The following is an 18,001-nucleotide window of genomic DNA, read 5'->3' as shown; positions in this document are numbered from 1 at the left end:
TAAGAAAATTAAAGGTATAATGTCATCTATAATTTTTTTAAAAAGCACTAATCTAATGAAATATATACTGTATAGAACATGGATGATAATAAAAGAAATCAAAGACCTAAATAAGTGAGAAGACATGTGGATATCATATTGTTAACACTCAGTGTATCCAATTCAAGACTTACAACACAGCTATATCAATCAAGATTATGTGGCCATTAGTAGAGGGAAAGACACAAAGATCAATAAAAAAGAGAAAGACTCTAGAAATTTACTTATAGAAATATGGCCAAAGGATACTTGGCAAAAATGTAAAACAAGCCAATGGGGGAAGATAGCCTTTTAATCAAATAGTGCTAGAACAGTTGGGCATCCTTAAGGAAAACGAACAAATGAGCAACAACAACAACAAAAAAAAAACCCTTGAGATAAATCTTCCACCTCATAAAAATTCCAATAAAAATGAGCCACAGACTTAAATGTAAAAAAAAAAAAAAATTAATTGGTCATATATATTTGAGTCCATTCTTTTTCATGGGCCTATCTTTACATCAACAGTACAATGTTCTGATTACTTGTAACTGTATAATAAATCAGGAAATTAGGTTGTTAGTCCTATATTACATTATTTGTTTTGAGAGTATTTTGACTATGTTAAGTTCTTTACGTGTCCACAAGAACTTTAGAATTGACTTGTAGATTTCTAAACAGACTGCTGGTATTTTGATTGTGATGGTTTTCAATCTATAGATCATTTGGAAAGAAATGACATTTTAAAAAGACTGAAGCACCCATTCAATAAATATGGTATATCTTTCTGTTAATTCATTTAACTTTCCTCAACAATGTATTGTACGTTTCATTCTTGCATATATTTTGTCAAATTTATTCTTAATACTTTTCAAAGCACTTGTTAGTTCTAGAAGATTTTTGGTGGATTCCATAGGATTTACTATATAGATGATAATTTCATCTTTAAATAAAGACAGTTTTTACTCTTTCCTTTTCAATCTGGTTACCTCCCCTGAGCCCCTTATTGTACTAGTTATGATTGCCAGCAGTTGAGGGGGTAGAAGTGGATATCTCTGTCTTTTCCTTTGTGTCATGGAAAACATTCAGTATTTTATTACATATAATGTAATCTTTTAGTTCTTTTTTTTCATAGTTTTTATCACGTTGATGAAGTTCCTTTGAATTCTAGTTTGCTGAGAATTATCAGATATGTATATGACATATCTATATCTATATATCTAAATATATCTGTATATTTCTAAATTTTATCATATATATCTCTATAATCTCTAAATGATGGATGGACTTCCTCATATAAATTTTCCTAAACTGTTTTCTTTTTTAGTCTATTAAAATGGGTAAATTACATTGATTAACTTTTGATTGTGAAACAAATTTTGCATTCCTGGGGTAAACTCTCGTCATAATACATCATACTTTTTATATATTGTTGCGTTCAATTTGCTAAAATTCTGTTAAGAATTTTTGCATCTGTATTTATGTGACATTCTAAGTTATTTTTTGTAGTGACTTTATCTGGTTTTGTTATCAGGGTATTCTGATCTCATAAACTGAGTTAGGAAATAGTTTCTTCAACTTAAATGATATTTTATACAGCAATAATATTATTTCTACTTTAAATGTTTAGTGGGATTCATGAAAGAGGCCATTTGGGCATGAAATTTTCTTTGTTGAAAGTTTTAAACTAAATGTTTAATATCTTTAGTAGATGCAGGATACTCTATGTATTTATTCACTTTTGAAAGTTTTTCTGGGTTGTATTTTTCAAGTAATTTTATCTAAGTTTTCTAATTTATCAGTATATATCTGCTCATAATATTTCCTTATGTCTTTAATATTCATATCTGTAATGTTGGTGTTTCTCTCTTTACCTACTTAGTTTGGATAGTGATTTTTCGACTTTATATATCCTCTATAGAATCAGACTTTACTTTCATTAGTTTTCTGTTTCCCGTTTCACTGATTTCATCTCTGATTGTATTACTCCTTTCTTTTAATTTCAAGGGTTTCATTTGTCTCCCCTTCCTACACTTGGTAAAGTAGAAGGTAAAGTCATTAATTTTGACACATTTCTTCTTTTCTGACACATACATTAGTGCTGTAGAGTTGCCTTTAAGTCCTGTTATAGAGCTACCCCAGAAATATTCTTTTCTTTTTTGGTTCTTTGTGGTACTGGGGATTGACAGGGTTAACTCTATCCTCTGTAACATCCTCAGCTTTATCTTTTAAATTTTGAGATAGGGTCCACTAAGTTGCCTCAGACTTGCAATCCTCCTGCCTTAGCCCCCTGAGTTACTGGGAGTATAAGTATGTACCTCCATGTCTAGCTATACTTTTATTTTCATTCAGTTCAATATATGTTTTAATTTTCTTTTGCTGCTTTTTTTGATGTAATTAATTATTTGGAAGCGTGTTAGATTCTAAACATTTGAGAATTTTCTTGGTAGCTTTCTGCTATTGATTTGTAATTTAATTTCCTTGTGGTCAGAAAGCATCTCTGTATGACTTGAACCTTTAAAAATTTATTGACACTTGTTTTATGGCACAGAGTTAAATCTATCTTCGAAGATGTCCTATGTATGTTGCTTCTGTTGGATGACATGTTATATACATGTTAAGCAGGTCAAGTTGTCAATATTGCTCTTCATCCCTTCTGTATCTTTACTGATTTGCTGTGTATTTGTTCCACTAATTATTGAGAGAGGTGTTAGAAATTTTAACTGTGATATTTTTCTTAATTCAGAAAGATTTTTCCTTATAGATCTATCATAGTTTTTGTTACTCAATGTTATTAAATACATAGAATTTTTATGTTCTTTTGACTAAGTGAACTTTTATCATTATGAAAAAAAAACCCCTTTTTCTTGGTAATATTCTTTGTTTTGAAACCTTCTTTGTCTGACACTTTAACTTCCTTTTGAGTATCAGCCTTTTTTTTGTAACTGCAATAATTTTGGAACAGTTTGTAAACATGTTCAAAAACAAAGTTACCAAAAAAGTAAGGGAATAAAAGAGTAGCTGAGGGAATGATTTCCTTTTCCATTTAGGGATGGTGGGTAAGATGTCAACTTTCTACATTATACAGACCATTTAGTTCTATTAAAAACAAAATAATCACAGACTTCAATAAATCTGTTTTCCTGACCATCTCCCTTAGAAACCAGCAGCATCAAGAATAATAGGATCTGAAAACTCAAGTGAAGACAAAAGTGAATTTTGGAGGGATGGGGTTGTGGCTCAGTGGTAGAGCACTTGCCTAGCATGTGTGAGGCCCTGGGTTCAATTCTCAGCACCATAAACAAACAAACAAACAAACAAAGGTCCATTGGCAACTAAAAAAAATTTTTTTTTAAAAAGTGAATTTTAGATGGTTTAGTATTTCTCTACTACTGCAAATTCTTAAAGTTCTTCCACTTTTATTTATTGAGATTAGTTCTGAGACAGGATGCTGAGATGTGCAGAGGTTAACAGGAAAAAAAGACTGAGTTTTTGTAATATAAGAAGATGTTGGAAAAGAATACAACTTATCTTTTGTGTACAAAATAGTCGGGGATAGAAACCAAATTAAGCAGATTCTATGTACCATGTGACATATTCTAGTATAATGGGAAAAAAATAAACAACTAAAAGGCAAAAATGAGGGTTATGGAATCAGAAACAAAGTTACCTCCTGGTTCTATGAGGAGGTTTTCGATCTTAGGCAAATTACTTACAATGTGAAAAGCTTATTTCTTACCAATAAAATAGTAGCTTTTACATAAAATAGAGAAAACGTCTTAATGATAAATACGATATATGAGCATAACATAACACAGCAGGACATCTAGAAACATTAGGGATGAAAAAAATTATTGCTTACGTTTTTCCTGTAATGCCTGCAATTTATTCAGTTCTTCATTCTCTTCATCACTATCTTCACTGCTTGTACTGCTGACATCCAAAACTATGTCCCTTTTGGGATCTACTCGGAGAAAATTGCGGCACTCAAAAGTCAGATGACCAGCTAAGTGAACAAAAGAGAGAGAGAGAGACAGAGAAAGAAAGAGAAATAAACTATACGCTGTGTATTTTTATTTTATTGCCTCTTGGTAAGCAACAAATTACAATTTCAATAATATAACTTATAAAATACTTTAGTTTTTATTTAGTTGATGGTAGTTTAGTTATTTTCCCTATACTTTTCTTCTGAAAAGAGATCCTTTACCTTTCTTTGCTGGAAGTTCTAATTCAATTAATATTTTGGGGGACACTTCGTATGAATTTTAGAGTGTTGAATTACTGTATTTTCCCTTTCTAAAAGTATGTAATATTTTAAACTAAACTAAGTACTATTATATTTGAAATGATATATTTTACTCCTTTCTATTCTTTCTCAGCTTAACTACTATATCATGCAATTATACAGTTTTCATCTAATTAAAATTGTCACAATTATATACATGCATTAAATTAATGTAACTGAATATGCTTTTTTCTAAAGAATACCTAAAATTTTAATTCTGACATCATTTTCCTAATGACTCTCCCTATAAGAAAACTGTAATAACTGTCTACTTACTGTGTAACACATTTTAAAAAAATCTAATATACAAATACCAGAAAAGTACAGGAAACAATTTAATCAATATTTAGATACCTATCACATACATGTCAACATTTACTTTCTTTTAAGGCAAATGTTCACACACACATGCATGTGCACACAAACACACACAAAGGTAGGCAGTTTATATTACCTTTGAAACTGTCTCAATCTCATTTATTCTGTCTTCGGAATTAACTACACTGAGGTTCATGTCTACCTTTCCCAAACAATGCTATTGTATGTTGTGTTTTCAAGAAATAAACACCATTATACCTATCATTCTGTAACTTGTTTCTGCCACTCAGTATGTTTTTTGATTCACTTACATTACCATAAGTAGAAGTAATTTTCTTATTTCATCTAACAAATCATATTTCATTATATAAAAATCATATTTATTTATTTATCCTACTACTGATAGAAGCTTAAGTTACTTCTAGTACATTCTAATTAACTACCAGTTTTCTCTAGGGCAGTAGCTTTCAAATTTTCTTGATCATGATTGACCAATGGTTACACAAAAATGATTATGATGATAATGGTGATGATAATGATAACACACACAAAAGAGTAAAGGTGAACTCCTCACTTCACACCACATGCAAATGTTAACTCAAAATGGATTAGACACCGCAGAATGTAAGAGCTAAAAGCATCAAACTCTTAGACAAAAGCACAGAAGTAAATATTCATCATTTTGGATTGGCAACAGACTCTAAGATGTGACACTAAAACTACAAGCATTCAAAGAAAAAAATGATAAAACTGGATTTAATCAAAATTAAAATTTTTTGTGCAAAGAATGTTTTCAGGAAAATTTTAAAATTACTATGGTAGAGGAGAAAATATTCGTAAATCATCTGTCTGGTAGGGTTTAATATCCAGAATATATATAAAAAAGAAAAACAACAAAAAGACAAACCAGTTTAAAAAAATGTGCAAGTAACTTAAATAGACATTTATCCAGAAAAGAAATACAAATGGCCAAGAAGCACATAAATACATTTTTCACTAGGAAAATGCAAATTCAAACTACAAGAAATAACTTCATGTCTTTTAGGATGGTTCATACTTTTCTACTGTCAAAATTTCTGACACCAAGTTTGTGAGTTTCTTCCACACCAACAAGCAGTTCTTTCTGGACACTAACTGGGTATTCTACAATTAAATTAATTTGACATTACCTGGAATTATTGTAGACCCTACAGATTAAGGGCTCAATCCCACAAGATTCCCCCAAATCCAGATGCCCATCATAAATCTGGGCCACCCATTCTTTTGACTGGCTATATAGTCAGAGGTTCTCACAAGCCCCTCTTAAGTTTGATAATTTGCTTAAATGGCTCAAAGAACAGAGGAAAAAGATTATTTACCAAGAGCAGAAACAATCAAATGGAAGAGCAAAGTGCAGGTAAGGAGAATGGAGCTTCCATGTTCTCTCTGGGTATGGGATGCTTCCAGGACCTCGATGTGTTTCCCAACCCAGAAGCTCTCTGAATCCTTTAGTTCAGGGTTTTTTGTTTGTTTGTTTTCCCCTATTACATAGGCATGACTGATTAAATCACTGACTGTTGGTGAGTAAAGTCAGTCTCCAGCCTCTTGTCCTTATTCTTCTCCTTCTGGATTGATGGAAGCTGGGCTAAAAGTGTCAATCTTATATAGTTGGTTCTTTTGCAACCAGTTCCCATGTTGACGCTGTCTAGGGGTCCATAAAGAGCCATCTATTTGTATTAGTATAAACTTAGGTTTGGCTAAAAGGGACTTGTTAATGAATAACAAAATATATTCTTATTACCCCTATCAGTCAGGAAATTCCAAGTGTTTTAGAAACTCAGTGTCTGGAATCAGGCACAATGATCAAATATATATTTCTTATTATCACAAATGGCTACAATTAAAAAAATGGAAAATAATAAATGTTGGTAAGGATGTGGAAAAATATCAAGACGCTGTATATTTTTAGTGGGAAATAAAATGATTTAGCTGCTATGCAAAGCAGTTTAGAAGTTTTTCAAATGCCAATAGGTGACCTAGTAATTCCACACCTAGGTATATACCTAAAATTATTGAAAACAGGGACTCGAGCAGAAACTTGTACAGCAATGTTCACTATAGCATTATTCAAATATCTATCAATGGATGAATAGATAAACAAAACATGGTATATCCATACAATGGAATATTATTCAACCATAAAAAGCGTGCCACAATGCATGCTATGGCATGGCTGAACCTTGAAAACATTAAACTAAGGGGAATGAGCCACACGAATATCTTGTGATTCCATCATATGAAATATCTACAACAGGCAAATTCATAGTGGCAGAGAGTAGAGAGAAGTTGCCAGGGGCTGAGGAAAGAAGGGAGTAGAAGAAAGATATTGCTTTAATGTTTATAAAGTTTCTGTTTTGGGTGTTAAAAATGTTTTAGAATAGAGTGTTAATAGTTGTCCAGCATTGTGAATATAATTAATGCCACTAAATGATACACTTCAAAATGGTCAAAATAGTATATTTTATGTTGTATACATTTTACCAAAATAATAATAATAAAAAGGAATAAAAAAGGAGCATAGTACAGTGTAAAATCTTACAGATAACCAGAATCCCACTTAGAATAACCCCAAGCCTCTGTTTTCTAAGTTGTTAATAACAATAATCCATACCAATTAATATTTAAAAAAATTTTTTTGGTAGTTGTAGATGGACAGAATGCCTTTATTTTATTTGTTAATTTTTATGTGGTTCTGAGGATTGAACCCAGTGCCTCATGCATGATAAGGAAAGTGCTTTGTCACTGAGCTACAGCCCCAGCCCATCCATAGCAATTATTGAGGACTTCCTGTGGCCAGGCATTGATCTAAACACTTGACTTGCATGAATTCATTTAATCTTCACAGCAACTCTATGGAATTAGGTAATATAATTATCTCAACCTATAGAAAGAAAAATGAAGCACACCACAGCTAGGCAATTTGCCTAATATCACATAGCTAGTAAGTGCCAGCTGAAGTTTGTTGCTTAGTAATCTGGTGCCAGAGCCACTAATCTTGAATGTTCATAAAAACCAAGATACCTATTTCATAAAGTTGTTTTAAAAATGAAAAGCAAGGAAATTTATTTTTGAAGTGTTTAGCAAACAGTCTAATACCAAATAAGTATTTAATACATGATACTAGCTTATGACCATATATTGTATCAATATAAACAAAAGTATATTCTCTTGTTTCCTTATTCCAGGAGTGGTCACATGGGCAACTCAGTAAATGCCAAGTAACAATAAAGTCTCTAGTTTCATTTTGACTGTGGCAGATAAAAGCCTGCCAATGCATAATTAAAAACAAAACTCTTGTTTTATAAAACAAGATTGATTAGGGCTCCTAAATGACTACTTCTTGGCCTATGGTATATATAAACCATGCTAATGTACTGTTAACTTAAGCAAGCTTTGGCTCTACCTAAAATCCTCAGATTTAAGAATGCAAAAGCTACTAAATAGATAATTAAACTCAATTAATCTCAATTAAATAATTAAATCCCAATTAATCAAGCTTCATACCCCTCTCATTTTGGTTAAAAAGATATAGGCCTCTGTAGTTATTGAATCCTAGCCATGTACTACAGTTTATGCTCTCCTGATCACTGCCTTCCTCTTCTTGTCTTTTTACTATAGTTTCTGAAACATACTGAAAGTTAACTCCAGTTTGGACAGTGTCACCATTTATCTACAAGTAAATAAACATTAACCAATTCTAAGATGAATTGGTAACTTTAAAAAGTTGACCTCATATTCTGGGATACACAAGGAAGACAGCTCACTTGTCTAGTAAGTGTTTTCTATTATATAGATGAACAGCCACCTGCTACAGGTGAATAGCTCTATTCAGTGAGGTCTTTGGAACTTCTTACCTGCCATAAGCTTTAATGGGCAAAGCAGATTGTTGGCTTTTCTTGGTTCCCTGATATTCTATCTTCCATGACTACACTCCCTGTCACCTTGCAACTACTGTATCTCTGAGAATTTTAACTTCAGTATTGCACTGACTTTCAATCTTCTAGTTTTCTCATTTCTTCACACCACGCATAGATATATTTGTGAATATCATTAAGACCTACAGTGCCTCAATCCCTTCATTTTCTCCTAGCCTCAAATCTTTCATTACTGATCAACTCTTGTGTCTCTTTGACTCTTTCATACCCTTGTCTGTCTACTTACTATATTTCATTGCAACATAAGGTTTGGCTCAAATTTTCTGGATTATTCCCACCCCTGCAAAGTCAAGCTATGCTTGAGAACAACACATACTCATAAAGATTAGCATAAAAATAAACTAGTTGTCTCACTTTTTATTTGTCCTTAGTCTACTTCCTTTCCTACTTCTAAATGACTTTTCCAAACCTGTGCCTGACTCAAGAAATTCCTTAGCCCAGTTGTCCTATTCCACTCCAACCAACTTCCTAAAAAGACAAGTCTATCTCCTAGTTTATAAAGAAAATTGAGATTACCAGGCAATATTTCATTTTACTTTTTGTCTCTATACCTAAAAAATTTATTCCTGCCCTCATTTAGTTTCTTCCAAACTGAAGAGGTATCCTTGCCATACCTCCTTGGGGAATTTACTTAATCTTTTAATCTTCTTCTGTGTCAGATATCTGTAATGTCTCTGCTAATGCCTCCTCAGTCTATATAAACATAGCTCAAAAACCCTCCACTTTCTCCACATTACCTTTTAGGAATTTCTTATTTTTCTTCTAAATTTCTTGAAAATGGAGACTACATTAGCCTTCTCTACTTCTTTATCTTCCCATTCAGGCCAGAATCTACACAGTTTATTTCATGACCTACATTCTAATTAAACTACTCTTGCTAGAAAAGCATCCAACTTGCCAAAGCCAATGAACATTTTCAATTCATTACTTACAAGTCTTACCTGACAACTTTCCCTCAACATAAAACAGTCTGATTCTCTGGCCTATGTGATACTGCACATTCTTGCTTCTACTGGCAATGAAACTTTTCAGTCATTTTTTTTTGTCCACTCATCCCTATACATCGTATTCCATCAGTTGATATTTTACTCTACTAAGAGTCTGTTAGTGATTGATTATTCTGCAATCTGTTTAATTAAACATCATTTAGACAAATAAAATGTGAATGTAGAAAAAAGAAAGAATGATAGTTTTTATGAAACAAATCTGTACTTATGGAAAGACTTGATTTAAATAAGCAATTGTGAAATTAGAGATTGGCAAGAAGGCTATGGAAGATAGATGAAATTCTAAAACGATGAGGGGCAGAAATCTCTTAATTTTCCAGGATGTGTGTCCATAATATGGCAGGAAGCTTATAATTCCAGGGTTCTACATTTCAAATGTAATAGTGCTTTCCCTGCACCCTGTTATTGTGAGCTACAACCTATCTTCACAGATTTCTAGGTAGATAGTACTGTTTCTAGTTGAGAAGTAATGACAGAAGAATTCTACACTTAAATTCCTTTACATGTATCTTAACTTGTTCTTTATCTTCAAAGAAACAAACTATAAAAAGTAGAAAATTCATTTGAGATGTGAGTTCCAAACAAAACATTTGTCAACATTAATAAGCAGATTATAGGCAAAAAAATGTAAGGGCTCTATATAAAAAAAGTTAAATAAAACATTAGAGGTATTGAGACATCTACTTTTATTTCCTGCCGTTGTATATAAATATCCAACCAATGAGTCTACTATATTGATCTTTTTAAAATTGTGTTTTCTGAGAACTGTCATAATTATTTGATATTTACTCCATAGAAAGGCTTAGAGTACTTATAGTTATTCATACATTTCCAACTTCAAAAAAATCTAATAAAACTCACTGTAATAATGCTTTCTATAAAATTCTTTTAAACTAATTTTGCTAAGGAAATTCTGCCATGAAAAGGAGACATTTTATTTAGCAACATGTTCATTCCTACCTTGAAATTAACATGAAGCAGCAATATACCCACTATTGAAACATAAAGACAATAAAATATTTTCAAATACTAGAATTCTTAAAATTGTACAATTGATAGAGAAACAATATTCTTTTGTAACTAAATGAAGAATGCTCATATTTCTGAGCACTAAGACATTTCAAATAATCTTATTTGTCTTTCCCTTACCTCTACACTAGCAACACAAAGATTCTGGCCCCCAAATAAAAGATGAGCTTATTTTTAAAATGTAGTTTCTATGTCAAAGATATATAAAATGAGGAGACTACCATTTCTAACAGTTGTAGGGATGTAACTTTAACAAAAAAGGGAAATATTACTAAAATTTTTCATATGAGAGAAATTAGAAATTGTTTAATAATTTAATCACTAAAATAATAATAATAATCTGAATAATAAAAAAGAAAGAACTAAAGTTGGAAAGAAGGTGAAACTATTTGCTAACTTGGCTTCTTTTAAAAACTAATTGCTACAGATGCTTCCATTGTTATCTAAAATAAAGTAGCAATTAGGAGACTAGATGAACAAATATTCTGTTTCCAGAAAATGAGTTTAACTGCCTTCCTAGAAGTCTTAGTTATTAAAGAATAAACTGATATAAATAGAGAGACTAGGAAATCCATTCCAGATTTTTAAGTAAATGTAGCATTTCTATCTGTAAAAGGTTCCTAAGTTTTCTAGAATAATGAGACATGTAAATCAGCAATAATTGAAACAATGTAAATAAAGCAGAAATAAACATGAATAAATTAAAGAACAGAAAAGAAGGCAATCATTTTTTACATGCAAGTCTGTCCTTCAGTTTTCATTTATATGAGAGATATATACTTATGCAATCACTTTTGCTTCTTGAGCAAACTTCCTCTGAACCAAATGTGAGTCTTTGCTTGGAAGCTTGTGACTTACCTCCATGGCATCTTTCATTGTGTCCATCTGATGGAGATGTATATCCTGAGTGCTCTTTTAAACTATACTCTTGCATGGATTTTTTTTTTTTTTTTAATTAAACCACCCTTACATTGTTAAACAATCCAGGATGATTTGCACAGTCTCCAAACAACTTAGAAAACAGCAAACACTGTCATAATAGCTATTAGTAAAGCCTTAGGAATTGTTACAAAAAATTCAACTATGAAAATGTTACTTATTTACAGTATAAAATTATAATTCTTTTAGTATTATATATAGTTTCACCTGTTTAGGTTTATCTTTTCAGTTTATGACAGTAATCATAATGGAGATTAATGGTTGTTTAAAACAAGTATTTTTTTGTCCATGAGAAAAATTTCTGGAATCAATCAAACCCTTATAAAAAAAGGATAAATATCTCAATAAACATGAACAATTTTCAAAAATAGTTTTCAATGCCTTCACCTCTTTGTCTAGTATCCAGGTTAAGGAATAAAAGAATAAGTATATATAGATTTGAAAAAAATATATATTTTCTCCAAACTCCTAAATCTACTACTAACCACTTGTACTTTATGACATCTTTGCTAGTCATCAGATAGATGACTACCTGTTACTGGGTCTACAGCAAGAAAGAAAACTGCATATTTAATGCTAACAGAAATTTCTGAATCAACTGTAAACCTTAGTTTAGGAATAAGAAACTCTGCACAGAACCCCTGAAATTAGGATGCCAAGGTATACTGCCCAAAGAGCAAGGAATCCAGTAAGAGCAGTGTACAGAATGCTGCCTTTAGTATACTTACGGTAGCCACATTTTTTACAGCCTGCTCTGACATTGTCCTTGTTGCAACCTGAAATGCAATTGGATACATTTTAGGAAATGTATATAAACAAAAACATAAAAACATTGTAAAATTTCTTGAAAAGAAAATACAAAAATGATGTCCAATTCATCTTAGTAATACTACTCAATTATAATTAGAAATCAGTTTGCTCAAGGCCAGTTTACTCAGATTATTTGATAAATACTTCAAAGAATTTTTTTTCTAATTCAATAGAAATGCAGTCACATAGCCAAGAACTTAAACATTTTAGGAATTCTACCTCACAGAAGAAATTCCAGGATACTTTGGCCTGTCCCTCAAATGTAAAACAATTGATTTACTAGATACATATGTGAACATTAAGGTTAATAAATGTTCTTCTGATATCCATTATAAGAAAAACAATACAAACTTTCTTAAAAGAATTGGTGAAATTTTGGGAAAATCACTGTAGCTGCTAGGTATTATAATAAATACCTAAACTCAAAACTCAAAACTCTATTTTTTTGTTTTGAAAATTTAACTACTTTTCATTGAAAACTGCACTGAATGCTAAATGTCCACCTTTACAATAAACAAGCAGAGTAATGCTAACTCACACTAAAACAAAACATACTTCTGATAGCCATTTTTCCTTTTGGGACAGGTTAAAGTTTTTCTTTTGTCACAAAAACAGGAATGTACCTATATAAAAGCTCAAAATAGGCCATCTTTTTAAACAAAAAGGCAATGATTCACAAAAGGCTATGAATAGAACATGCAACTAGTTGATACAAATCTTATAGGATTTGTTAAAATCAGTCACATATAATAACACATCTGAAGTCAACAATCAAATTTGATAAACATTTACAAATTTTTCTAGTAGCTCTGGGTAATCAGTAGTACAGGCAGGTAATTCGGAAGACATAAATAGATAAAACAAAAACTGAGTTTTTATTGTGGTAAAGCATACACAACGTAAAATATACCATCTTAACCATTTTAAATGTACAATTCAGTAGCATTAAGAATATTTAGTGTTATACAACCATTAGTATTATCCATTTCCAAAAGAGTTTCTTCATCCCAAACTGTAACTGTACCCACTAAATAACTGTGTATTCTCTACTTTTTCCAGCTACTAGTAATCTGTATTCCACTTCCTGTCTGTAAAAATTTGCCACATGTATGAGGAAATCATACAATATTTATCCTTCCAAGTCTGACATATTTTACTTAGCAGAATGTTTTCAAAGATCATTTTACAGCATATATCAGAATTTTATTCCTTTTCATGGTAGAAAAATATTCCATTATGTGCATACATAGTTAAAACTAATTTTCACCACTTTTAAGAAAGTTTGGATTGTTTTTCTTATAATGGAAATCAGAAAACATTTTTTTTTTAATATTTATTTTTTAGTTGTAGTTGGACACAATACCTTTTTTATTTTATTTATTTACTTTTTATGTGGTGCTGAGGATTGAACCCAGGGCCTCAAACATGCTAGGTGAGTGCTCTATCACTAAGCCATAACCCCAGCCCCAGCAGAACATTTATTAAACTTAATGTTCACATATATATCTAGTAAATCAAAATTAGTGGCTTCCATCAAACAATAAGAGGTCCAGTACAGTATTATTCCATTTTCTTGATGAGGGGTATCTAGCTATTAAAACAATGTAATAATACATTAAAGTATATTAACACAAATATGAAAGTGTCAATTTCAATGAAAAATCATTTTAAAAAAATTTCTTTAATTCTTGAAGCCAAAACATTGATTATTTCCCACAATTCCAATTTTCTTTAAAAATATACATATAGAGCTACTCTAATAAAAATAGAGTATATTTACTCTAGTATAAATAGAGCTATAATGCTTGTTCTAAAAATGAAAACGTTATTTCAATGCAACTGATATATTAGGGGAAAATTTGAGGATAATGTAACTTTCATCCATAACAAAAGTAGGTGAATGCAGAAAACTGCAAACAGTTGGTCTGAGCTGCTGAGGAATCCACAAAACATATAGGAACATACTCTAAACATTTCTGGTGATTTCAGTTCACCTCAGTGTTGTGGACAGCACTCATCCACATCTGGTGTTAAGATTTTTCTCATCAATTTCACATCATCACCCTCCTTACACCTTTTTATAACAAGTGACTAACTGCATCTCTTCTGAACTCTACTTCCACAACAACCTCCAGGTCTTCTTAAAGGTGAGTGCCATACTTATTGTAGTATTTATGTACTGTATAAGCAATTAACTTATTATATAACTATGCTACTGTTTTTATCAGGTTCCTATCCTTTTTTTTTTCTTTTAGTGTGCCACTAATGACGTTTTGAGCATTATGCCCCAAATCCCATTTTCCCCATAAACCTGTGGTTTTTACTGCACAGCTGAGGAACACACATGCCACACTATATTGCTGAATTGTGAAATGAAATTGGAATAATATATAATCTGAGGCTCTTCCATTATGAAAATAACTGCATATTCAGAAAAAAAGCTCTGAGAATAGGGGCAAATGGTAAGTCTGTTTCCATAGAAATTTCAGATGCTGAATAATGCTAAACAAAACTTCAATAAATGCACCATTACATTACCCACAATATACTAAAAAATATTGTAATGGACAGATCTGAAATAATCTTAGTATATATTAGAAGTGAATTCCTTAATGAGAAAACATACTGATAAAATTCATTGTTCAATTTTTTCATATTTTTTGAATGAACAAAATATAAAACGTTTTCTAGGAAATCATCTTTATCAAAATTGAAACTTTTACATAAAAGGGAAATATAACAAAAACTTTATATATAAAGTAACTCCCTATCAGTTATTTCCTGACCAGCCTTTGCTTAAATTAAGATTCCAGGGCCAGGTACAGTGGAGCATGCCTCTAATTTCAGCTACCTGGGAGGCTGAGGAAGGATTGAAAATTCAAGACCAGCCTGCGCAACTTAGTGAGACCCTGTCTTAAAATAAATAAATAAATAGATAGAAAAATAAATAAAACTTGTTTCCAGCTTCATTTGTCACTAATTTTCATGACTGCTTGGCTAAATGTCTGGGTCTTTGAATCCAGGGCAAATGACAACAGATCTATGTCTTAGATCTATATGACAATTAACACAATGATGTGGAGACAATTCATTTTGTCAGGATTTGCTGTCTAGTAGCATTGATGACATGGGCAGCAGCAGCCCTAACCAGGTCTCAACCCATGCAGGATCTTCAATACGGATTCCCTTGGACTTTTCTATTTTCCAAGAATTATCATCCAGGCTTTTCTTAGATTCAGTAATACCTTTCTTTATTCTACTTAAGTTAACTAGTAATTTTCAGTTGTTTGGAAGAAGTACAATGATACTTGTAACCTATGGCAAACTGAACAGTTAGGCTATCCTGTGAGGCCCCTACTCAGCTATCTATTTTCCCCCTTTAGGCTCCTTTGGAACTCTTTGTTCCATTCCTTTCTAAAATCTGCTAAGGTTTTTAAGAAAAATGCTGCCTACCCACCTCAAAGTTTACCTTTCTATTCATGACATGCAATCAAAATGCTTTCAAGACAAACATAAATTTGATCAGGAATAAAAAACATGAATAATGGCAAAAACCATCAAAAGCAAACTCAAAAGACGCTTGAGGCAGGCATGGTGGCGGACACTTGCAATTCCAGCAGCTTGGGAGGCTGAGGCAGAGTATGGCAAGTTCAAAGCCAGCCTCAGCAACTTATCAAGGCTCTAAGCAAGTCAGGGAGACCCTGTCTCTAAATAAAACATATTTTTTAAAAAGGGCTGGGGACGTGGCTCAGTGGTTAAGTACCCCTCTGGGTTCAACTGTTGGTACCAAAAAAAAAAAAAAATAATGTCCATTTTGGATTTGGAGGATGCCTGTCAAATTTTTCTTTAAATTATTCTCTATAATCACTTAAACTTAAAAGTAAACAGCTTAAGTAACTAAATTTTCTTTGGATTAAACAATTAGAAATTGTAATCACTGCTGTCATAGGATGTATTATTTCATTTTTAATTTGATTAGATTTAATTAGACTAGGCTATGTTGTTTTCCTTTTTGTAACAAGTTTTAAATTGGTTATTATTCCATTGTGGTTTTAGTTAATATAATTTTAGGATCCTTAAACAGAGCATCAATTTACTGAGCTTCTAATCTCCAAATTGTGGTCAAATTTTATACGATGTAGGTGCTAATATGTATATAACATCTGTATGTCCTGCTGAAGTGGAATACAAATAAAACCCCAAATATTTAAACCTTTATATTGATTTATATGAATAATTTAGATACACTCCTTGTTTGGGATCCCAAATATTGAAGGGAGGATAATTAGCAGAACTTAGAAATTCTAAGAAATGAATTTAAGAAATAGATTAAATGAGTTCCTTTTTGAAAATATATTGAAGGAGCAGATGTCCTAATGTTCAATTAAAAATGTCTTCACAATTTATTTGACTCCCAAAAGAGTGATAAAAGTAAAACAAAGAGTTGATAACTGATATGAAAGCGCTAACATTTAAGTGAATGCATAAAACTCTTTCATCCACTTGCCTCACAAAATAATCTACGAAGAAAATTGTTTTAGGTATTACCTGTCTCAAGAGACAGAAATTCATTATCAAATGAAACAGTGAAACAAAATCAAGATTGCCATCTAGACAAGTCTGTTTGCTTTAGTACTAGATTTTGCTTAGCAGCAATTCTAGTGATCAATCATCTAAGTATTTATTATTTACTTATCATTGCTATAATTCTGAATTGGATGTTAGAAAAGCCACAAAGATAAATAAAGGTAAAGTCCCTCATTCAAGGAAGCTATGATATCAGGTGTGTTAGTTATTTTTCATAACAAGAACAAAATGCCTGAAAAAAAAAAAAAACAACTTAAAGGGAAAAAGGTTCATTTTTCTCATGGTTTCAGAGGAGTAGGTCATGTTTTGTTAAGTCCATTGCTTTGGGCTGACATGAAGCAGAACATCATAGCAAAAGGGGAGGGTAGAGGAAAGCTGCTCACTTTACGACAGTTGGGAAGGGGACTGAGAGCTAGAGAGCAAGGGAGAGAGAGGGGAGAAAGAGGGAGAGAGAGAGGGAACGAGAAAGAGAAAGAGAGGCATAATAGATTGAGCTTGGCCTTTCTTGAGGTGGTTCTGATAGTGATTATTATAAGGTATTGCTATACTTATAATAGTGAGAGAGAGGGCTGGGGACAAGATATAGTTACCAAGTACTTGCACATCCCAAGGGCCTACTCTTCCAACTGTCTATAGTTTTCATCAACTCCCAATGCCATCAAATCACTGATGAGTTTGGGAACTCTCATGATCCAATCACTTCCCCAAAGCCCAAAAGTCTTCAAAAACATGAACCTTAGGGGGTTCATTCTAGATCTAAACCATAACACCAAGTTATTTAGGATAATAAACCCTTATTGTTATACATGACAGAATGTGCCAGGTGTCAAAAAAGACATTATTTTTTCTGCTAATAAGCATGAAGAAGCAGCAGGCAAGAACCTCAGCTGAAAAACATGGAATGGATAATAAAAGGTATAAGTAGTAAAAGTAGGCATGGATAATAAAAGTGGAAATGGACAAAGGCAGGTAGGCAGGAAAACATCTAAGAGGCCAGAGAATCTGGCCAAGTCAGATTTTTGCAACACTGCAGA

At 32.0% G+C, this 18,001-nt stretch overlaps 1 protein-coding gene across 1 annotated transcript in view; it reads right to left on the bottom strand.

Annotated features, from left to right (window-relative positions):
- The window catches only part of Srek1ip1 (SREK1 interacting protein 1), a gene marked incomplete at its 3' end in the record, with an annotated part of 29,779 nt that overhangs the window by 7,554 nt on the left and 4,224 nt on the right, over positions 1-18,001 (bottom strand). Inside the window, exons 2-3 of the mRNA XM_015482172.2 lie at positions 12,299-12,346; positions 3,881-4,024 (exon numbers count right to left, since the gene is read on the bottom strand). Of these exons, the coding sequence (XP_015337658.2) occupies positions 3,881-4,024; positions 12,299-12,346 (192 nt within the window). The remainder of the gene's footprint in view (positions 1-3,880; positions 4,025-12,298; positions 12,347-18,001) is intronic.

Source organism: Marmota marmota, unplaced genomic scaffold (assembly GCF_001458135.2).
Source record: "Marmota marmota marmota unplaced genomic scaffold, marMar, whole genome shotgun sequence".
Classification (NCBI taxonomy): Eukaryota; Metazoa; Chordata; class Mammalia; order Rodentia; family Sciuridae; genus Marmota; species Marmota marmota.
The sequence above is the reverse complement of the archived record's forward strand: the minus strand, read 5'-3'. Positions and strand labels throughout refer to the sequence as shown.